General features: G+C 38.9%; 1 protein-coding gene and 1 long non-coding RNA gene across 2 annotated transcripts; both read left to right on the plus strand.

Annotated features, from left to right (window-relative positions):
* The first annotated feature begins 356 nt into the window (after positions 1 to 356).
* LOC307146977 lies at positions 357 to 1,912 on the plus strand. The gene is made up of 4 exons (XR_013819198.1): positions 357 to 420; positions 1,277 to 1,467; positions 1,557 to 1,686; positions 1,764 to 1,912. It is a non-coding gene; the product is annotated as an uncharacterized lncRNA (long non-coding RNA).
* An 11,806-nt stretch (positions 1,913 to 13,718) lies between these two features.
* Positions 13,719 to 15,507, plus strand: LOC307146665 (uncharacterized protein; the record flags this gene model as incomplete). The annotated part of the gene is made up of 4 exons (XM_079850874.1): positions 13,719 to 13,917; positions 14,236 to 14,433; positions 14,527 to 14,635; positions 14,891 to 15,507. The coding sequence occupies exons 1-4, from the start codon at positions 13,885 to 13,887 to the stop codon at positions 15,505 to 15,507; spliced, it is 957 nt and encodes a 318-aa protein (XP_079707000.1). The 5' UTR covers positions 13,719 to 13,884.
* Positions 15,508 to 18,189: the final 2,682 nt, after the last annotated feature.

Consider the following 18,189-nt stretch of genomic DNA (forward strand, 5'->3'; position numbering starts at 1 on the left):
GTAGAGACACATGAAAAAATCATGTAGTTTTTGTTTGAACTGGGGTTTCATTTGTGGTACCCTTTGAGAACATGTAATGCAGCTTTAGTTTTGCTAATTCACAAAAAAATGAAAACTGTCATAATTTATTTGTCCTCATGTCCATACAAACATGGAAATCTAAAGTTATTTTACTAATAAAATAACTACTAATCGCTTGTGTAAGTTACGATTAACCTTCTGTTTCCAACCCCTAATATCTTTTTAGTCTTGATGAAAAATTTTATCTATAATATTCCAAGGGAAATTTGTTCATCCGAAGAATCCCATTTATGTTAAGCTTATTATAAACAGGTTTTTTTGTAGCTTTTTGTCATCTTTTACAGATGGCTTCCTTGTAGAAAGTGTTCTAAAAGTTTCAGACTTTCAACAGGCAAAGAGGTAATGCAGCACGATTAGTATAGGAGAAATTGTGACATTGCACGCCACATTTTACTTTCAGTCACCCAGTTCTTACACTGATCTCAACCAAAATCCTATAGTCAAAAATCAGATATGCCGCACACACATTTACGTGACATTTAGAATCAAGTTTTGAAAATTTTCTGCTTTTGATCTTAAAAAAATCTTCAAAGAGCTGCTTTAAGAGTCTCTCTAGAACTTAATTCTCTGCACTGATTGAGGTAGGCATGAATGGACCCCTTGTCAACTTTTGAGTCACTGGGACAGACATCACCAGATAAAAAAAACTTACTTTTTTTATACGTATAACTTCTTAAATTTTTGGTCTAGAAACAATCATTTGCTGTTATTCTTTTACACTTACACATTTATCCAAAGCAACTTTCATTGCATTCCGGGTTCAAGTTATTCATCTTGTGCTTATTTTAATGTTTCCTAAAACTTAAATGTTTTGATGTTTCCTAAATACTTTCTTTTTTTTGCTACTCTGAAATGGCATCCAATTCATAATCATTATGGTGCAGATGTTGTAAAACTATACTGGACAAAAACAATCAAAAGGATCTTCATGTTCATAGCAATTTGGATAATTCAATACCATAATTGTTTAAGATGTTGGCTAGGCTTCCTCAGCTTGTTTTTTTTTGGTCAACTCTATGGACTTACAATTGGAAGATAACAGGTTACCTTACTGAGGCTGAATAATAAACTGTTGTTGTTTCAGAATGTACATTTAGTTATGTGCTGTTTGCATTGATTAGGTGCTTCCTTACTTGATTGAGGTAGACTTTAGTCCTAATCAAAATACTGAAGCTTCTTTAATTTAATATTACAGATATCTGGTCTCTACAAGCGAGTTAAAGCGGAGATGCTCACCACCTGAGTGTTTCTCCGGCAACACTGTGGTGTCTTATTTGCGTAAAGCAAAGGCACAGAAAAAAAACAGAGAAGAAAAGCTGACTGGCATGGGTGTGCAGCCCACCAAGCGAACCAAACTGACTTCACTGTGCACTAAACTGTGTGAAGGTAAACATTTTTAAGTGATTGTTAAGTGCCTTTTTAGGTTGGGTATTTTTTTTAATATAATTCTATTTGTTTACATCGTTTTATTTCAGATGAATGCAGTGAGCTGGTCAGCGATGTAATGTTCCTTGCAGCAAAGTTTACTCCACAAAGGAAAGTGGTCCAGGAAATGTGTGAAAATGAGGATGTCCATGGTGCAATTTCCAAAACTGAAGCCTGCAGGTAAAGTACATTTTATGTTGAATCTTTTTAATGACTATGTAAATTGAAACCAAAAGATTTATGTACTTCAATTGCAGGAAGACCTTACAAACACTTCTGGCGACTTTAGGGAGAAACTGGGAGACATTTGGACAGGCAACCCATGGGCTTGGGCCTGGTTTAATGGTGGGCACATTTGAATTCATTGACTCGTGCCTCAAAGAAAAAAATAAAACACTTAAATCCTCTACAAAAGATGTGAACTAGTTAAGGTACAGCTACCTTTCTGGTGTAATATGTTGCTGTGTTTTATAGATGCCTATAATTCACTTTATTTTTGTAATTGTTTTGTAATTTGTAATCACATTTGTAATTAAATTTTGTTCAAAAGTAAAGAAATCAATATTTTATTGTAATGTTAAAGTAAAATACAATTCAATAAAGCATTATTTAGTGAATTATTTACAATCAACAATTGTTCCTTCATTTTGTTCTTATACAAAGCATCTGTACAACACTAGTGGGGAAACCTAAGCATATTGGCTAGGCAGAGCATATAGTTATTGTTTCATCAATGAAACATGTATGGTATTATCTCTCTACAAGATCAACCACGTTTTTTCTTCTTTTTGACCATGTAAGTTACAGTGACTGCATCTTTTGCTTTTTTTACCCTTTTACGATAATTATGAAGTGCAGTCACTTTTCTTTTTCTTGTGAGTTTTCTAAACTGTGAAAAAACTAATTTGTGTGCTCTCTCTACTAAACAGTGCACTTCCTTATCCTCATGAAATTTTTCTGATTGGCTCCACTCATGAAGATCTGTGAGCATGTGTTGCAGTGTTACTTTTTTTTTCTCTCTGGATTTTGAGCACTGTGGATCCTCAGATATGTTCTCACAGGATGTTGTGTAGATAATTTTGTGAACTAAGACACATACACACACCTCTCCATAACTACTTGCAATGCATGTGCAAAGTTTGGTCCCTTTACGACGTACAATTCCTACACTCCCATCAAAATGATATACAGTAAGGTTTTCATTATCTGCAGAGTAGGATTCACTGTCAACAATTTGTCTCGCTACTTCTTCCCTAAGGTCTTGAATTACAAGTCCTTGTTTCTCTGCAATGATTTTTGAGAAAATTAAGTGTTTGCACACAGATCCACACTGGAATATTTTGCAATCGCAATTATGCATCACCAAGTCAACTCTGTGAGATTGTGTGCTTATATCGGGTGGAACCAAACACACTCCATTTTCATTCATCTCCACTATTGCATCCAGGCCTTTTGCAATCATGCAATGAGCAGCATTTGTGGTCTCGTCAGTGTTCGCTCCTTTTATTCGTCCAGCGTCTGTCAGTTCATCCAGGTAACTGAACAATTAAATTAAAGAACAAGTTATCAAATGATTTAGACTTTTTAGACATTTGTTAAACCCTTAAGGCCATTTTTTAAGTCCGAAATTCGCATCCGAATTTTTTGCACGTTAAAAAAAAACCGACATCACGTTATGTCAATCACCCTTGCACACTGCCTCCGAAACTTTTGTCCATCATAAAAAATTATAAATGGGTTCGATTTTTTTGCGTTTTTGGCATCTGTAGCAAGCAGTTTGAATTTTAAATAATGTTTTGACAATTCAGAGCCACTGAATTACGAATACAAAAAAAAAAAAAATGGCCTTTAGACATTTGTATAGACATTGTAGGGGGAGCTGACAGACCTTTTTACTAAATGTTTTCATAAGTGTGCTGTTTAAAGGAATTGACAATCATAAGGCTATAGAGAATAGCTAATGTTTATACTAGAGCTTCCTGTATCCAAACAAGTTGATAATGACAACAGGTTGTGGCCAGAGATGATATATATATGCAATATATATAATCAGGCTACCACAACTTGGTCACATGATTTCTGTAATTGCAATTTAGCATCATTACAAAAGTAATAAAATTAACTTATATTTACCTGTAATATTTTTGGACATCACCACACAGCAAGCGAAGAAGCTGGTCAATCCTGCTATTCATCCTTCCCTTAAGAAACTGGTATTTCATTGTGAGAAAAAATCTGTGTACAAAAGTTAAAACATTTAGAACATCCTTAATGAATATTTGTAAGAAATATATAATGTTAATCACACAATTTTTTAAAAAGTAAGGTGTTATAATTTTAATAGTTGACCTCTCTGCCTTGTTGTTGGTTTCGCTGTCGTGGTGATAGAACGTCCTTCCAAAATTGGACCACAAATCTCCCAAACAAATCCACAGATTCTTGAGGTCGGTCGATACATGTGAACTGCCCAGATAGGTATCAAGCTCTTCGCACTTTCTAGCTGACATGCTGTTAAACTCTTCTTCCTGTAAAAAAACAACAACACAACATTGTAAAGTTATGCCACCTTATGTTTACACACATTTAAAGGGGTAGTCCACCCAAGGTTGAACATTTTCATTTTGTTACACGTCATCATTTACTCACCCTCATGTCACTCCAAACGTATATAAGTTTATTTCTGCAGTACAAATGATTTTTGGAACATTATACCCCATTGACTTCAATATACTATTGGCGGGAAAAATTAAACATTCTACTGCAAAAGAAAATACATAAAATTAATTGTAATGACATGAGAATGAGTAAAGAGTGTTAAATTGCCTTTTAAAAATGAACTATTAACACTAAATTTCCTTCGGGATAAATAAAGTATTAATCAATCAACACAACAAAGTTAAACAAAATATAAACTTGGCCAATCCTATTAGAATCCATGGTATACGATTCATTTTCATTATTTAAATGATTTCTAAAGAATAAAGTGATTTATGATTTACCGTTAAACAGGATTTCATTGACACCATTGCTTGAATCACAATATTTCGTTGATTCACCGACAAGTTTCCTCCATCTCTTCTAACCATCCACCTATGCACGGCCTACAAAAAATTCAATAGCTAGTCAAGACATTTTTATATGACCTTTTAAAACAAAATTTATTTTTTAAATAAATAGGTCTGTGACAGATGATAATTTCCTTTATTTTAACTCAATAGCCTACTGCAAATTAAAGGCCCAAAATAGAGGGAAAAAAATACAGTAGGATATATCTACCTGGAGTACATGAAACCAGCAAAGAATAATCTTGGCTGTTGGAAAAACTCTTCTTAAGGCATTGAGTTCCTTAAGGTCACGGTCAATCATTATCGACCTACATGATGAGGAATTAAGAAGGAATTAATATCTACATCTGTAGTTTGTCAAAATGACCAGCTTGTGTAAAAAAGTAGTTTACAATTTGCTTTCTTTATGCAAGTTTATTACTTCTGACCTGGGAAGAAATCCAGGGCTGTGTTCTGCAAGCTTTTCCAAGCAGAGAAGCCAGTATGTCCGCTGATTCCTCACTCATAATAAAATAAGCAAATGGGACTGCTCTTCCAATGCTGTTGGTCAATAAAAGTGCATAAAATGCATAACCATATGCTGTCATGGCTTTGTAAGTGGCGTCCATGAATACCATGGTGCTCTAAGTACATCTTTTTGCCAGGGCGTCTGCACTACAATTATTAGTGGTTGATTTTCACTCAATGGCTGGTAATAACAAATGTTTTCCTGCAGCTCAGATGTCACTAGCTTGTCCACACTAATGCAGTCTTTCGCATCAGGAAAACTAAGAGTGCTTTTCTTGATTAATCGAATATCTTCAGGTGTAACGTAATACCGCCGGTTATATTTGTCCATATGTCCATGACACTCTGCCCAGTCCACACATTTTAAAAGTGTTTCTGAAATTGACTGTCCTTGATCAAGCCACATTTCAATAAAGGTTAACAACTCTGGATCAATGCGATTTTTCACACCCTCTTCTTTCAAGCACACATCATGTCCATTGTGTTGAAGCATTTTGTTGACCAAAGCACCTGTGAAACAACCGTCTATGATGATTTTAATAGACACATAAGCTTTGCAAGAATTAGCTCTTGTCTTTGTTGGTTCTCCTTTGCTTTTCCCACTTGCTTTAGTTGATCTTTCACATGCAAAGTAAAAGTACTCTTTATGAGTAGACACAGGGGACTTGAAGATGCCTTTTGTTTCCTCTTCCAGTTTCTCAATGTAACCTTGCATGAAATCAGTCTCATCCCCAGAAAAAGGTATGACTTCCTGAATGACTCGAGCATCCTTTACTTTCTTTACTTTTCGTCTTATCCGTTCAAGCCAAATATTCTCCATTATCCTAGAAAAGTAAAAAATACATAAAAAAATTAAGGTACAAAATTCAAGATATAAATACAAGCACATGGTAGGTAAATGAATACTTGAATACTGTCCTAAATACTTTGTACAAAACAATAACACTAAAAAAATCAGCGATATATGAACCTATTAAACTGTCACCGTCCCGTATACGGGACACCTAAGTTTACTTCACTATATTACAATTAAATCCTAATTTAATCATGACAAACTATATATCATTGGAAAGGTCTAAGACTCCTTAATAGATATTTCAGCACTGTTTTTTGTTACAATTTATGCAGGAACAGTAATAGATGAATTTATGACAAGAGCGCACCTCAAAAAATCGACATCATAACAGGCGTTTCTGGCGTTTGTCACAAAGTCGACGCACACACTTTTAATAATTGAAACTTTGTTTTTCATCCTAAAAGTTCATAATAAAACATTTAATCTAGTATTTTTCAATAAAAAAAAAAATAAAAAAATATTATCCTCTAAAAAGTATAATATACACATATTATCCGCCAAAATATAATATTATCTTTTTTATTGCCTTTTTTTATTACATCACATATTTTAGTAGTTATCATAAATTAGGTATCATTTGAAAGCTTACAATCTCAGAATTCATCCTGTGAAAACTGTTTTGAAATTGGAAATTGTGTTACCATAGAAACGGTACTCTAAATTATTTTATCAGGCTCCTCCCCTTTTGGGCGTCGTCATGTTTCATAATTTATGATCAAAATTTGTTCTAATCTTGACAAAACACATATTGACAGAAAGGTCTGAGTCTCAAGGTTTCATATTTTGTGACAGAAGTGATATTTGGACAGAAATTTATTAATTTGTTACGGTAGAATGCATACAGTTAAATTAAATGGAATTCAATGACACCCGGTGGCTATTTTTGGTAATACGCCTAAAAATCTCATGGGAACTTCAATTTTTGTGATATCAACTTCAAATTTGGAACACAACTTGGTTAGATTTATGGCTTTGATTTTATAGTAATTTTTTTGTAAAACATATTTTGTAAAATATATATTTTATATAAAAGAAAAATATTAAATAAATTATATTTGATTTAATGTAAATTTAAACTTCCATAACTTTCATGCTTTCACTTCAGTAATAATCTGCATTTTTTTCCCTTTAAAACAAGACCAAACTTGGGTCTATACACCAAAGCATTCTTGAATTACAACCATTTAAGCTTGAATAGTGCATTTTAATGTCCATTCTCAAAAAGGGGGATGACAGCTAAAGGGTTAAGTACTCCTGCCCTGAGAGCAGCTCGTAGTTCACTAACAATAACACAGCGATATGAACCTATTGAGTACTCCTGCCCTGAGAGCAGCTCGTAGTTCACTAACAATAACACAGCAATATGAACCTATTGAGTACTCCTGCCCTGAGAGCAGCTCGTAGTTCACTAACAATAACACAGCGATATGAACCTATTGAGTACTCCTGCCCTGAGAGCAGCTCGTAGTTCACTAACAATAACACAGCAAAATGAACCTATTGAGTACTCCTGCCCTGAGAGCAGCTCGTAGTTCACTAACAATAACACAGCGATATGAACCTAATGAGTACTCCTGCCCTGAGAGCAGCTCGTAGTTCACTAACAATAACACAGCTATATGAACCTATTGAGTACTCCTGCCCTGAGAGCAGCTCGTAGTTCACTAACAATAACACAGCTATATGAACCTAATGAGTAGTCCTGCCCTGAGAGCAGCTCGTAGTTCACTAACAATAACACAGCGATATGAACCTAATGAGTACTCCTGCCCTGAGAGCAGCTCGTAGTTCACTAACAATAACACAGCGATATGAACCTAATGAGTACTCCTGCCCTGAGAGCAGCTCGTAGTTCACTAACAATAACACAGCTATATGAACCTAATGAGTAGTCCTGCCCTGAGAGCAGCTCGTAGTTCACTAACAATGACACAGCGATATGAACCTAATGAGTACTCCTGCCCTGAGAGCAGCTCGTAGTTCACTAACAATAACACAGCGATATGAACCTAATGAGTACTCCTGCCCTGAGAGCAGCTCGTAGTTCACTAACAATAACACAGCAATATGAACCTAATGAGTACCCCTGCCCTGAGAGCAGCTCGTAGTTCACTAACAATAACACAGCTATATGAACCTAATGAGTACTCCTGCCCTGAGAGCAGCTCGTAGTTCACTAACAATAACACAGCTATATGAACCTAATGAGTACTCCTGCCCTGAGAGCAGCTCGTAGTTCACTAACAATAACACAGCGATATGAACCTAATGAGTACTCCTGCCCTGAGAGCAGCTCGTAGTTCACTAACAATAACACAGCAATATGAACCTAATGAGTACTCCTGCCCTGAGAGCAGCTCGTAGTTCACTAACAATAACACAGCAATATGAACCTAATGAGTACTCCTGCCCTGAGAGCAGCTCGTAGTTCACTAACAATAACACAGCTATATGAACCTAATGAGTAGTCCTGCCCTGAGAGCAGCTCGTAGTTCACTAACAATAACACAGCGATATGAACCTATTGAGTACTCCTGCCCTGAGAGCAGCTCGTAGTTCACTAACAATAACACAGCAATATGAACCTATTGAGTACTCCTGCCCTGAGAGCAGCTCGTAGTTCACTAACAATAACACAGCTATATAAACCTAATGAGTACTCCTGCCCTGAGAGCAGCTCGTAGTTCACTAACAATAACACAGCGATATGAACCTAATGAGTAGTCCTGCCCTGAGAGCAGCTCGTAGTTCACTAACAATAACACAGCAATATGAACCTATTATTGAGTAATCCTGCCCTGAGAGCAGCTCGTAGTTAACTAACAATAACAGCGATATGAACCTAATGAGTATTCCTGCCCTGAGAGCAGCTCGTAGTTCACTAACAATAACACAGCAATATGAACCTATTGGGTACTCCTGCCCTGAGAGCAGCTCGTAGTTCACTAACAATAACACAGCGATATGAACCTATTGAGTAGTCCTGCCCTGAGAGCAGCTCGTAGTTCACTAACAATAACACAGCTATATGAACATATTGAGTACTCCTGCCCTGAGAGCAGCTCGTAGTTCACTAACAATAACACAGCAATATGAACCGAATGAGTACTCCTGCCCTGAGAGCAGCTCGTAGTTCAGTAACAATAACACAGCGATATGAACCTATTGAGTACTCCTGCCCTGAGAGCAGCTCGTAGTTCACTAACAATAACACAGCTATATGAACCTAATGAGTACTCCTGCCCTGAGAGCAGCTCGTAGTTCACTAACAATAACATCGCGATATGAACCTAATGAGTACTCCTGCCCTGAGAGCAGCTCGTAGTTCACTAACAATAACACAGCGATATGAACCTATTGGGTACGCCTGCCCTGAGAGCAGCTCGTAGTTCACTAACAATAACACAGCGATATGAACCTATTGAGTAGTCCTGCCCTGAGAGCAGCTCGTAGTTCAGTAACAATAACACAGCGATATGAACCGAATGAGTACTCCTGCCCTGAGAGCAGCTCGTAGTTCAGTAACAATAACACAGCGATATGAACCTATTGAGTACTCCTGCCCTGAGAGCAGCTCGTAGTTCACTAACAATAACACAGCGATATGAACCTATTGAGTACTCCTGCCCTGAGAGCAGCTCGTAGTTCACTAACAATAACACAGCTATATGAACCTATTGAGTACTCCTGCCCTGAGAGCAGCTCGTAGTTCACTAACAATAACACAGCAATATGAACCTATTGAGTACTCCTGCCCTGAGAGCAACTCGTAGTTCACTAACAATAACACAGCGATATGAACCTATTGAGTACTCCTGCCCTGAGAGCAGCTCGTAGTTCACTAACAATAACACAGCTATATGAACCTATTGAGTACTCCTGCCCTGAGAGCAGCTCGTAGTTCACTAACAATAACACAGCAATATGAACCTATTGAGTACTCCTGCCCTGAGAGCAACTCGTAGTTCACTAACAATAACACAGCGATATGAACCTAATGAGTACTCCTGCCCTGAGAGCAGCTCGTAGTTCACTAACAATAACACAGCAAAATGAACCTAATGAGTACTCCTGCCCTGAGAGCAGCTCGTAGTTCACTAACAATAACACAGCAATATGAACCTATTGAGTACTCCTGCCCTGAGAGCAGCTCGTAGTTCACTAACAATAACAGCGATATGAACCTAATGAGTAGTCCTGCCCTGAGAGCAGCTCGTAGTTCACTAACAATAACACAGCTATATGAACCTATTGAGTACTCCTGCCGAGAGCAGCTCGTAGTTCACTAACAATAACACAGCTATATGAACCTATTGAGTACTCCTGCCCTGAGAGCAACTCGTAGTTCACTAACAATAACACAGCGATATGAACCTATTGAGTACTCCTGCCCTGAGAGCAGCTCGTAGTTCACTAACAATAACACAGCTATATGAACCTATTGAGTACTCCTGCCCTGAGAGCAGCTCGTAGTTCACTAACAATAACACAGCAATATGAACCTATTGAGTACTCCTGCCCTGAGAGCAACTCGTAGTTCACTAACAATAACACAGCGATATGAACCTATTGAGTACTCCTGCCCTGAGAGCAGCTCGTAGTTCACTAACAATAACACAGCTATATGAACCTATTGAGTACTCCTGCCCTGAGAGCAGCTCGTAGTTCACTAACAATAACACAGCAATATGAACCTATTGAGTACTCCTGCCCTGAGAGCAACTCGTAGTTCACTAACAATAACACAGCGATATGAACCTAATGAGTACTCCTGCCCTGAGAGCAGCTCGTAGTTCACTAACAATAACACAGCAAAATGAACCTAATGAGTACTCCTGCCCTGAGAGCAGCTCGTAGTTCACTAACAATAACACAGCAATATGAACCTATTGAGTACTCCTGCCCTGAGAGCAGCTCGTAGTTCACTAACAATAACAGCGATATGAACCTAATGAGTAGTCCTGCCCTGAGAGCAGCTCGTAGTTCACTAACAATAACACAGCTATATGAACCTATTGAGTACTCCTGCCGAGAGCAGCTCCTAGTTCACTAACAATAACACAGCAAAATGAACCTAATGAGTACTCCTGCCCTGAGAGAAGCTCGTAGTTCACTAACAATAACAGCGATATGAACCTATTGAGTACTCCTGCCCTGAGAGCAGCTCGTAGTTCACTAACAATAACACAGCAAAATGAACCTAATGAGTACTCCTGCCCTGCAGCAGCTCGTAGTTCACTAACAATAACACAGCAATATGAACCTGTTGAGTACTCCTGCCCTGAGAGCAGCTCGTAGTTCACTAACAATAACACAGCGATATGAACCTATTGAGTACTCCTGCCCTGAGAGCAGCTCGTAGTTCACTAACAATAACACAGCTATATGAACCTAATGAGTACTCCTGCCCTGAGAGCAGCGCGTAATACACTAAAATAACAGCGATTTGAATCTTTTGAGTACTCCTGCCCTGACAGCAGCGCGTAATACACTAAAATAACAGCGATTTGAATCTATTGAGTACTCCTGCCCTGAGAGCAGCTCGTAATACACTAAAAATAACAGCGATTTGAATCTATTGAGGTTACTCCTGCCCTAAGAGCAGCGCTAAGGCGGGAGATGTATCATTTTGACCATTGAAATATCGCGGAAAATTTGAACGAGTTCTGTTCTCGCATATCAATAGGCCCTTTTCACACGACGTCACGCAACTTCCGTTCTGACTCAAAGCAGTGTATGTTTACTTCCGCCGCCAGCATAACGCTACGCTATGGAGTTTACTCAGTCCCTTCAACACCTGCCAGAAATACATCTAGATGATGTACATCGTCTTGCAGACAAATTTTCACTCACCACACGGTCCAAACTTGATAAAGGATACAAATTCTTCATTGAGCAGTAGGGGAGAGTGGGGTAAAGTGAGACATTTTTTACATTCGTTCCCCTCTAAGCGAGCTAAAATGATATATCAGTCAAATTTACACATTTCCCATTAATTCAGGATGTTTCCTAGCAATGGAAATTATTAGAATGTATTCAGGACGAAGGGCAGTGAAAATATGATTGTTTTTAAAAAAGTGGTCTTGTGTCTCACTTTTCCCCAGCTTAGGGGTAAACTGAGACAGACCAGAGAAATCAAGGGGGTAAAGTGAACCAGCTGGGGGTAAACTGATCCACTTACTTTTTACACTCTGAAACTTCCATAACAACACATGTTGTAACAGTAAGAATCTTGACAGCTAGCTTGACAACCACACATTCCAGAACTAATGTCGGACTAGTAACAGAATCATAGAGCTTGGTCAATTAAGCACATTTTTTGATGACCCACCGGTGCGCATCCAAGTGAAGGTGCAACGCCCTTGGTGTGCTAAGGGTAAATGGCACACTGGAGGAAATTCCTCCAAAAAAAAAAAGAACTGTGTCCAAATTATTGTGATACATTTGGAAAACTCAATGCAGTCAGACCTCCCCTGGCCAGCCCAGGGAGAGTGGCCCGTCCGCCACCGCTGGAGCTCCGTCTGGAGCAAAGTCAGTCCTAAAACGGACCTTTGGGTCTTTGTGGAGGAGGGACAATGCTCCGCTTGGACAAGGAACATGGACCAGAGAACCGTGGTGGTCAGACAGGGTGGGGAAACAGCCTGACCCAGAGCCCAGAGAAAGTTCACTTGGTGCGGGCGAGACTTCCAGTAAATAGGGTCTGGTTTGGACACCCAGTCCCTCGGTGCCAGGGCGTGCACACTGGTGAACGTGCACCGTCCTGGGTGAGCTATGGGTGAAAGACACACTGGAGGATATTCCTCCTTGTAAAAATGTCCAAAAATATCTTGTATTTGAAGAAGAGCTCCATGCTCGCAGACCTCCCGGGCCGGCCCCAGGGAGGGTGGGTCATCTCCGGTCAAAGTCAGATCCGTATACCTGCTGGCGCTCCTGCTGGAGCAATGACGGTCCAAACACGGACGCCCGGGGTGTTGTAGAGGAGGGAGACGACACTCTTATCGGACTAGGTAATGGAAAACAGGCGCCTCCGGGTTGCCTGGGGCCCAGAGGAGCGCACCCTCTGCTTTGGGCCGTCAAGTTTTCTTCCTGGTGTGTTGCCTTGGCATGATGGCTTTTCTACTATGTTTATGACATTAAAAATAAAACATATGTCATGTAATATTACATTAAAATATGTTTAAGACTAAACTTAACTTGTGCCTCATGTCTCCCTTTACCCCACAGCATTTGTCTCACTTTACCCCACCGCCACATTTTAGAAAAAAACTATCTCTCTTAGCAATTCAGGCTTATCTTCAGCTAGCATCATCACATGGTTTTATATGTTGGTAGTTCATCAACATGTATGATATAAGTTTTTCTACCTGAATCAATTTGCTTTGGCACAACAGTTGATTAAGTTGACCACAAGAAAATTTACTTTTACATGCAAAAAAAATATTTTTGTGAAAAAAACATGCTTACTACAGCACAATGAGGTCCTCTCCTTCATGGCCAAGGTGAAATGGAAGGGGCTTGAAAACATAATGGTCATACGACCACAATTGTGTTCCGTTGCCTAGATATAGGGGGTGTCTCACATTACCCGATGTCTCACATTACCCCGTTCTCCCCTACCTGTTTGCATATGAAGGTAAGCATTTTGTATTGTCCCGCCCAACTTACGTTAGCGGAGGAGTTAGGATAACGGTAGCTGCTAGTTGTTAGCTTTCTCTTCTGCAGTGAAAGTCCATAATCTTGATTAATTTACTGTAATACAGACCTGCAAACTCTTGTTGCAATCATGTTTATTACTGATATTATTACTTTGCTATAGATTGTGTATTGTTAGATAAAAGTCAGTAACGCATTCATGGTTAATGTTGTGCCCTTTCACCAAAACATTGCATTGGAATAGTTTCGAATGTAGTTGTCGATGAGGTGACAGTGAGAGGGCGCTGTCACAGGTCCATGAGGAAAAATGAGGAGGCTCATCATCTTCAGGTTTTTCTGATTTTCATGTTCTGCTGCGGTTGCAGGCTTTGCAGTATCCCACAAAGTTCCATTGTGGTTCAGTGTGTTTCTCAGCCTGGTGTCAATGAGTGTGTGGCGCCAAACTCTAGATGACAATCTTACATTTAAAAACAGAAGAGGGTTGTTAATAGGGGACATTAAAGGCTGATAAATATTCTGTGTTATAAGTTATAAAAAGTTGGTGTTCAGAGTTCATAGACTTGCTTTAATCCTTAAGTTTGTTCAATTACTCCAAATAAATGTAAAATTGTTGTGAGCAAAAACTTATTTTCATGTTTCTATTATCAGGTTACATTTCATGCGAAAGAGGTTCCTGTGGTAGTGAAATGCATGTCATGTACCTGCTCTGCTGGGAAAGCACTGTGCAACCACATTGTGGCATTATTGTTTCAAAGTGCTCACTACTGTACCATGGGATTCAAGACAGTGCCATTGCCACTGTCATGCACCAGCTCACTGCAGACCTGGCACCGGCCTAGGACACATGTAATACTTTAACATTCATTACATTTAATGATGTTGGACTAGAATTTTGTAATGACATTTGTCAATTAATAATTTCTCATCAATATATTACAGGGAATTGCTCCTGAGGCAACAAATGACATGGTAGTGCGTAAACCAGTACCAAAGACTAAGGATCATGCCCGAACTGGAGTGAAATGTACACTGTACAGAGCATATGGTGGTAAGTCTGAATGAATACATGTCCAAATATTTTAATGTATAATAGAACATTGATTAGTATCTTTTCCCTTTAAGCCTTCAGTTGATATCTTCTGCAAATTATGAACATTTCTTAATATGCAAGGTTTTGGGGCAGCTCAAAACATTTTCATGTGTATTTATACAGAGGTGATATGTGTTGGTGTCTGCTAAAACATGAAAGGTCAGGTGACAATGATATGTACATTTAACTTGACATATCTCACTTTTTTGTCAGGGCCTCTTCCAGATCCTCACATCATTGCCAGTGCTGAGAAACTTCAAGACAAACGCCCACAACCAGGCATTTGCAAATTGCTGCACGGGCTCGAGGCCCTTAATTTTGTGGACTCTAAATTTGGCCCTGTGCCATTTGGGTCTTTGCTCTCTTACCAGTGCCCTCCCGAGATAAGTAGAGACATTATTAAACACCCTGGTGCCCCTGGATTTCCTCAGTTGCCTTTAGAAGGTTACAATTTTAAATTTAATTTCCAATTTGAGCCCAACTACAAGCAACAATGCCACTTAGAGAGCCTTAAGGTGTCAAGGGAGATGTCTGCTGCAATTGAGGAAGAAACACGACTGCAGTCAGAATGCCAGCTGTGGACCCAGGTACGCAAACCCCGACTTACAGCCAGCAGATTTGGTGAAATATGCCATGTCCGTGGAGAGTCTACTGCAAAATCCTTGGCTGCTCGCATTCTGAGAGGAACTCCTCAGACAGCTGCTATGAAAAGAGGGCTGGACCTGGAACCTGACATACTGAGGCAATATTCAGAGTTTTGTGATGTCTCTGTGACGCAGTGTGGGGTCATCATCCACCCTGATGCACCTCACCTTGCAGCCACACTGTAAAAAGTAAAACATTGCTGTTTTTCGTTTGATGTATTTTTTTCCATTCCAATAGAGTAAAATTATTAGATTGTTAAGTAAAATTACATTTTGTAATTTGTATGTGTCTTTCAATCTATTTTCTTAGATTGATACAATATAAAATTATAACATAACAATGAAATTTAAATTATACATTCGATCAAACTACTTTTATTAGATTAAACATGGTTTGCGCATGCGCACGCATGAAAACTCCAGAGAAAGTTCTGGAAGAGACCGAACGCAGAAGACGGAGGGTTATCTGCTGAACAGCGCGAAGCGAACAGGACACGTTTGTCAGGTAAGGGGGAGCAATTAACCAAAATTTGCTCGTCTGCGTTATCCTTGCCCTTTATTTCAGCACTCACAATATAATTTTTATAAGGCGACTAGTTCAGTTTTTATAAGGTGACTTCCTTGGCTCAGTTTTACTGATAGCCTCCCGTTCCCGTCCGAGGTGTCGGTGTGGCCGGGTGTGCTCGGTCCCTCTCCCCCGCCGTTCGGCGGTCTCCCTCGGGGGGCTGTCGGCGGTGGCCCAGGTCCCCGGTGGCGCCGGCGTGGAGGCGGGCTTTTCGGGGGGGACTCTGGACGTGCGCCGGGCCCTTCTCGCGGATCTCCGCAGCTAACGTTATGGCTCGCCGCTCGCGTCGGGACCTCCGTCTGGGCGTCTCTCAAGTGACCGTTAACATTTGTGTTTACAGGCTAGCTCGACCTATCTAGCATAATGTAATGGGGAAACTCATTCAGCATTTAAATACTTGAAAAGCATTAACGTCATATCATTTAATGATCAGACACGCAGATTAGAAGTTATTATAGCACACTGTAACAGGGTCTTTCTCATATAAGTTACATGCAGCTTACGAAATGCAAAACAAGCAGAGGTGTACTCATTTATGATCACACAACAGGGGTTACACTCTCACTCAGTTCAGGAAATGCAGAATAAGCATAGGTGTCTCTCACACACTCAACTGGGTCTGGTCAGCACTCTTTATTCATTACTATGTATTGTCTCGCCAGGATATGCCAGGTGATGGACTGGAGCAACCAATGGCTATCTTAATCAGTGAGACAGACACCAGGGTTCTCATTGAGGGCACAGAGGTCCTCAGTAACGTGCCCTCAACCGCAGCTGCTGTAGCAATGTTATTTGGACTGACATATGTGCTAAACCTCAAGTATCCAAAAGAACTGAAATTCACTTTTGAGTTTTTTCAGAAAGTGCTCATGGAACTTGACACAAGAAAAATGACCCCCAAAATATGTCGCCTCTGCACACTGCTGCATAGTCAGTGACTGACTGACAGCCTCCATTTCAGTGCTTTGATGAACACAATGTTCAACATTGTAATAGTAGTTTAGTAAGTTTGTTGTTGACTGGATGTGGTAATATCTATGTTTTGTATTTGATTTACATTTATTTCTTCTGCCAAAAATGTTAATTCCTGAGAGAAGCAGTATTTTTAGGTAGGCTATTTGTTCTTATTTCTTATTCTTGTTCTTTTTGTTCTTATATGATATATTCACATTTTAATACTGCTATATATGAAATTCAACTTGCAATGAACTGATTACTTGAACTGTCTCAGAATTACATTTGTATTTGTAAAACAATGTTTGTTTTACCAAAAAAGTCTAATCTTAAAAACTGTGATTTTCATACAAAATTGAATAAATATTTAAAAGAACGTTTGATCTGACTCATTTAAATTGTATGTGTATATATATATGTTGAGATTTTATATTACTTGCAATTAATACATATTTCAGATTGAAGAAAAATCTATTTAGATCAAGTCTTTTTTTTTATTTATTTAAGCCAATTTAAAATATTGATTTACACCAAATTCAGAATAGAGTTTGCATGAAATCCAGAAAATTAGTTTGAACTGAATGGTTTCTGAACATTAGGTCAATGTAAAATCTTTATTGTGAATGGTTACTTCAAATTTATTAAGTTAATCCAATGTTTTACTTTTTACAGTGCAGCCCTGATGCTAAAGTCTTCAACCCCAGAGAAACACCGCCATTTGGGTTGGCAGAGGTAAAGAGTTGTGATGTTGAAGATGTTACTCAAGTTAAACACCTGATCACAGTTCGAGGCCAGGCCTGCCTTAAGAAAAGCCACAAATATTATTATCAGGTTCAAGGCCAGCTGGCCTTAAGCGGACTTCAGTGGTGTGATTTTATAACAGATACCCACACTGACTTCACAGTTGAAAGAGTATTTAGGGATGAGGAGATCATCAACTCAATGCGACAGAAGCTGGATTATTTTTATCACAACATCTACATGGATGCATTATTACGTTGAGGCAGAGTTTTCAAATGTAAATAGTTCTATGTACATCTGTGATGCATGCAATTCCTGTTGTAAATACTTTTTCAATTTACAACTTCAGTCAATGTTGCATTGTATGTAAATATATATGGGCTTTATAGTCTGTCTTGGTCACATTTTGTTTATGTTCCATGGTTGCAAGGAACTGCTTCCAATCTTGTTTGTAGCTTTGAGCTGCTATGGAAGCTTTTTATTAGTTTCATTCACCTCACTTATATGCTATTATCAAATATGTAAATAAAAAATTGACAAGTTTTAAAAATATTGTTGTTCTTTTAATGGTTAAGGTGAAAATGCATTTTACTCTGGATAAACTTTTT

The sequence above is a fragment of the Squalius cephalus genome (genome assembly GCF_949319135.1).
Source record: "Squalius cephalus genome assembly, chromosome: 19".
Taxonomy (NCBI): domain Eukaryota; kingdom Metazoa; phylum Chordata; class Actinopteri; order Cypriniformes; family Leuciscidae; genus Squalius; species Squalius cephalus.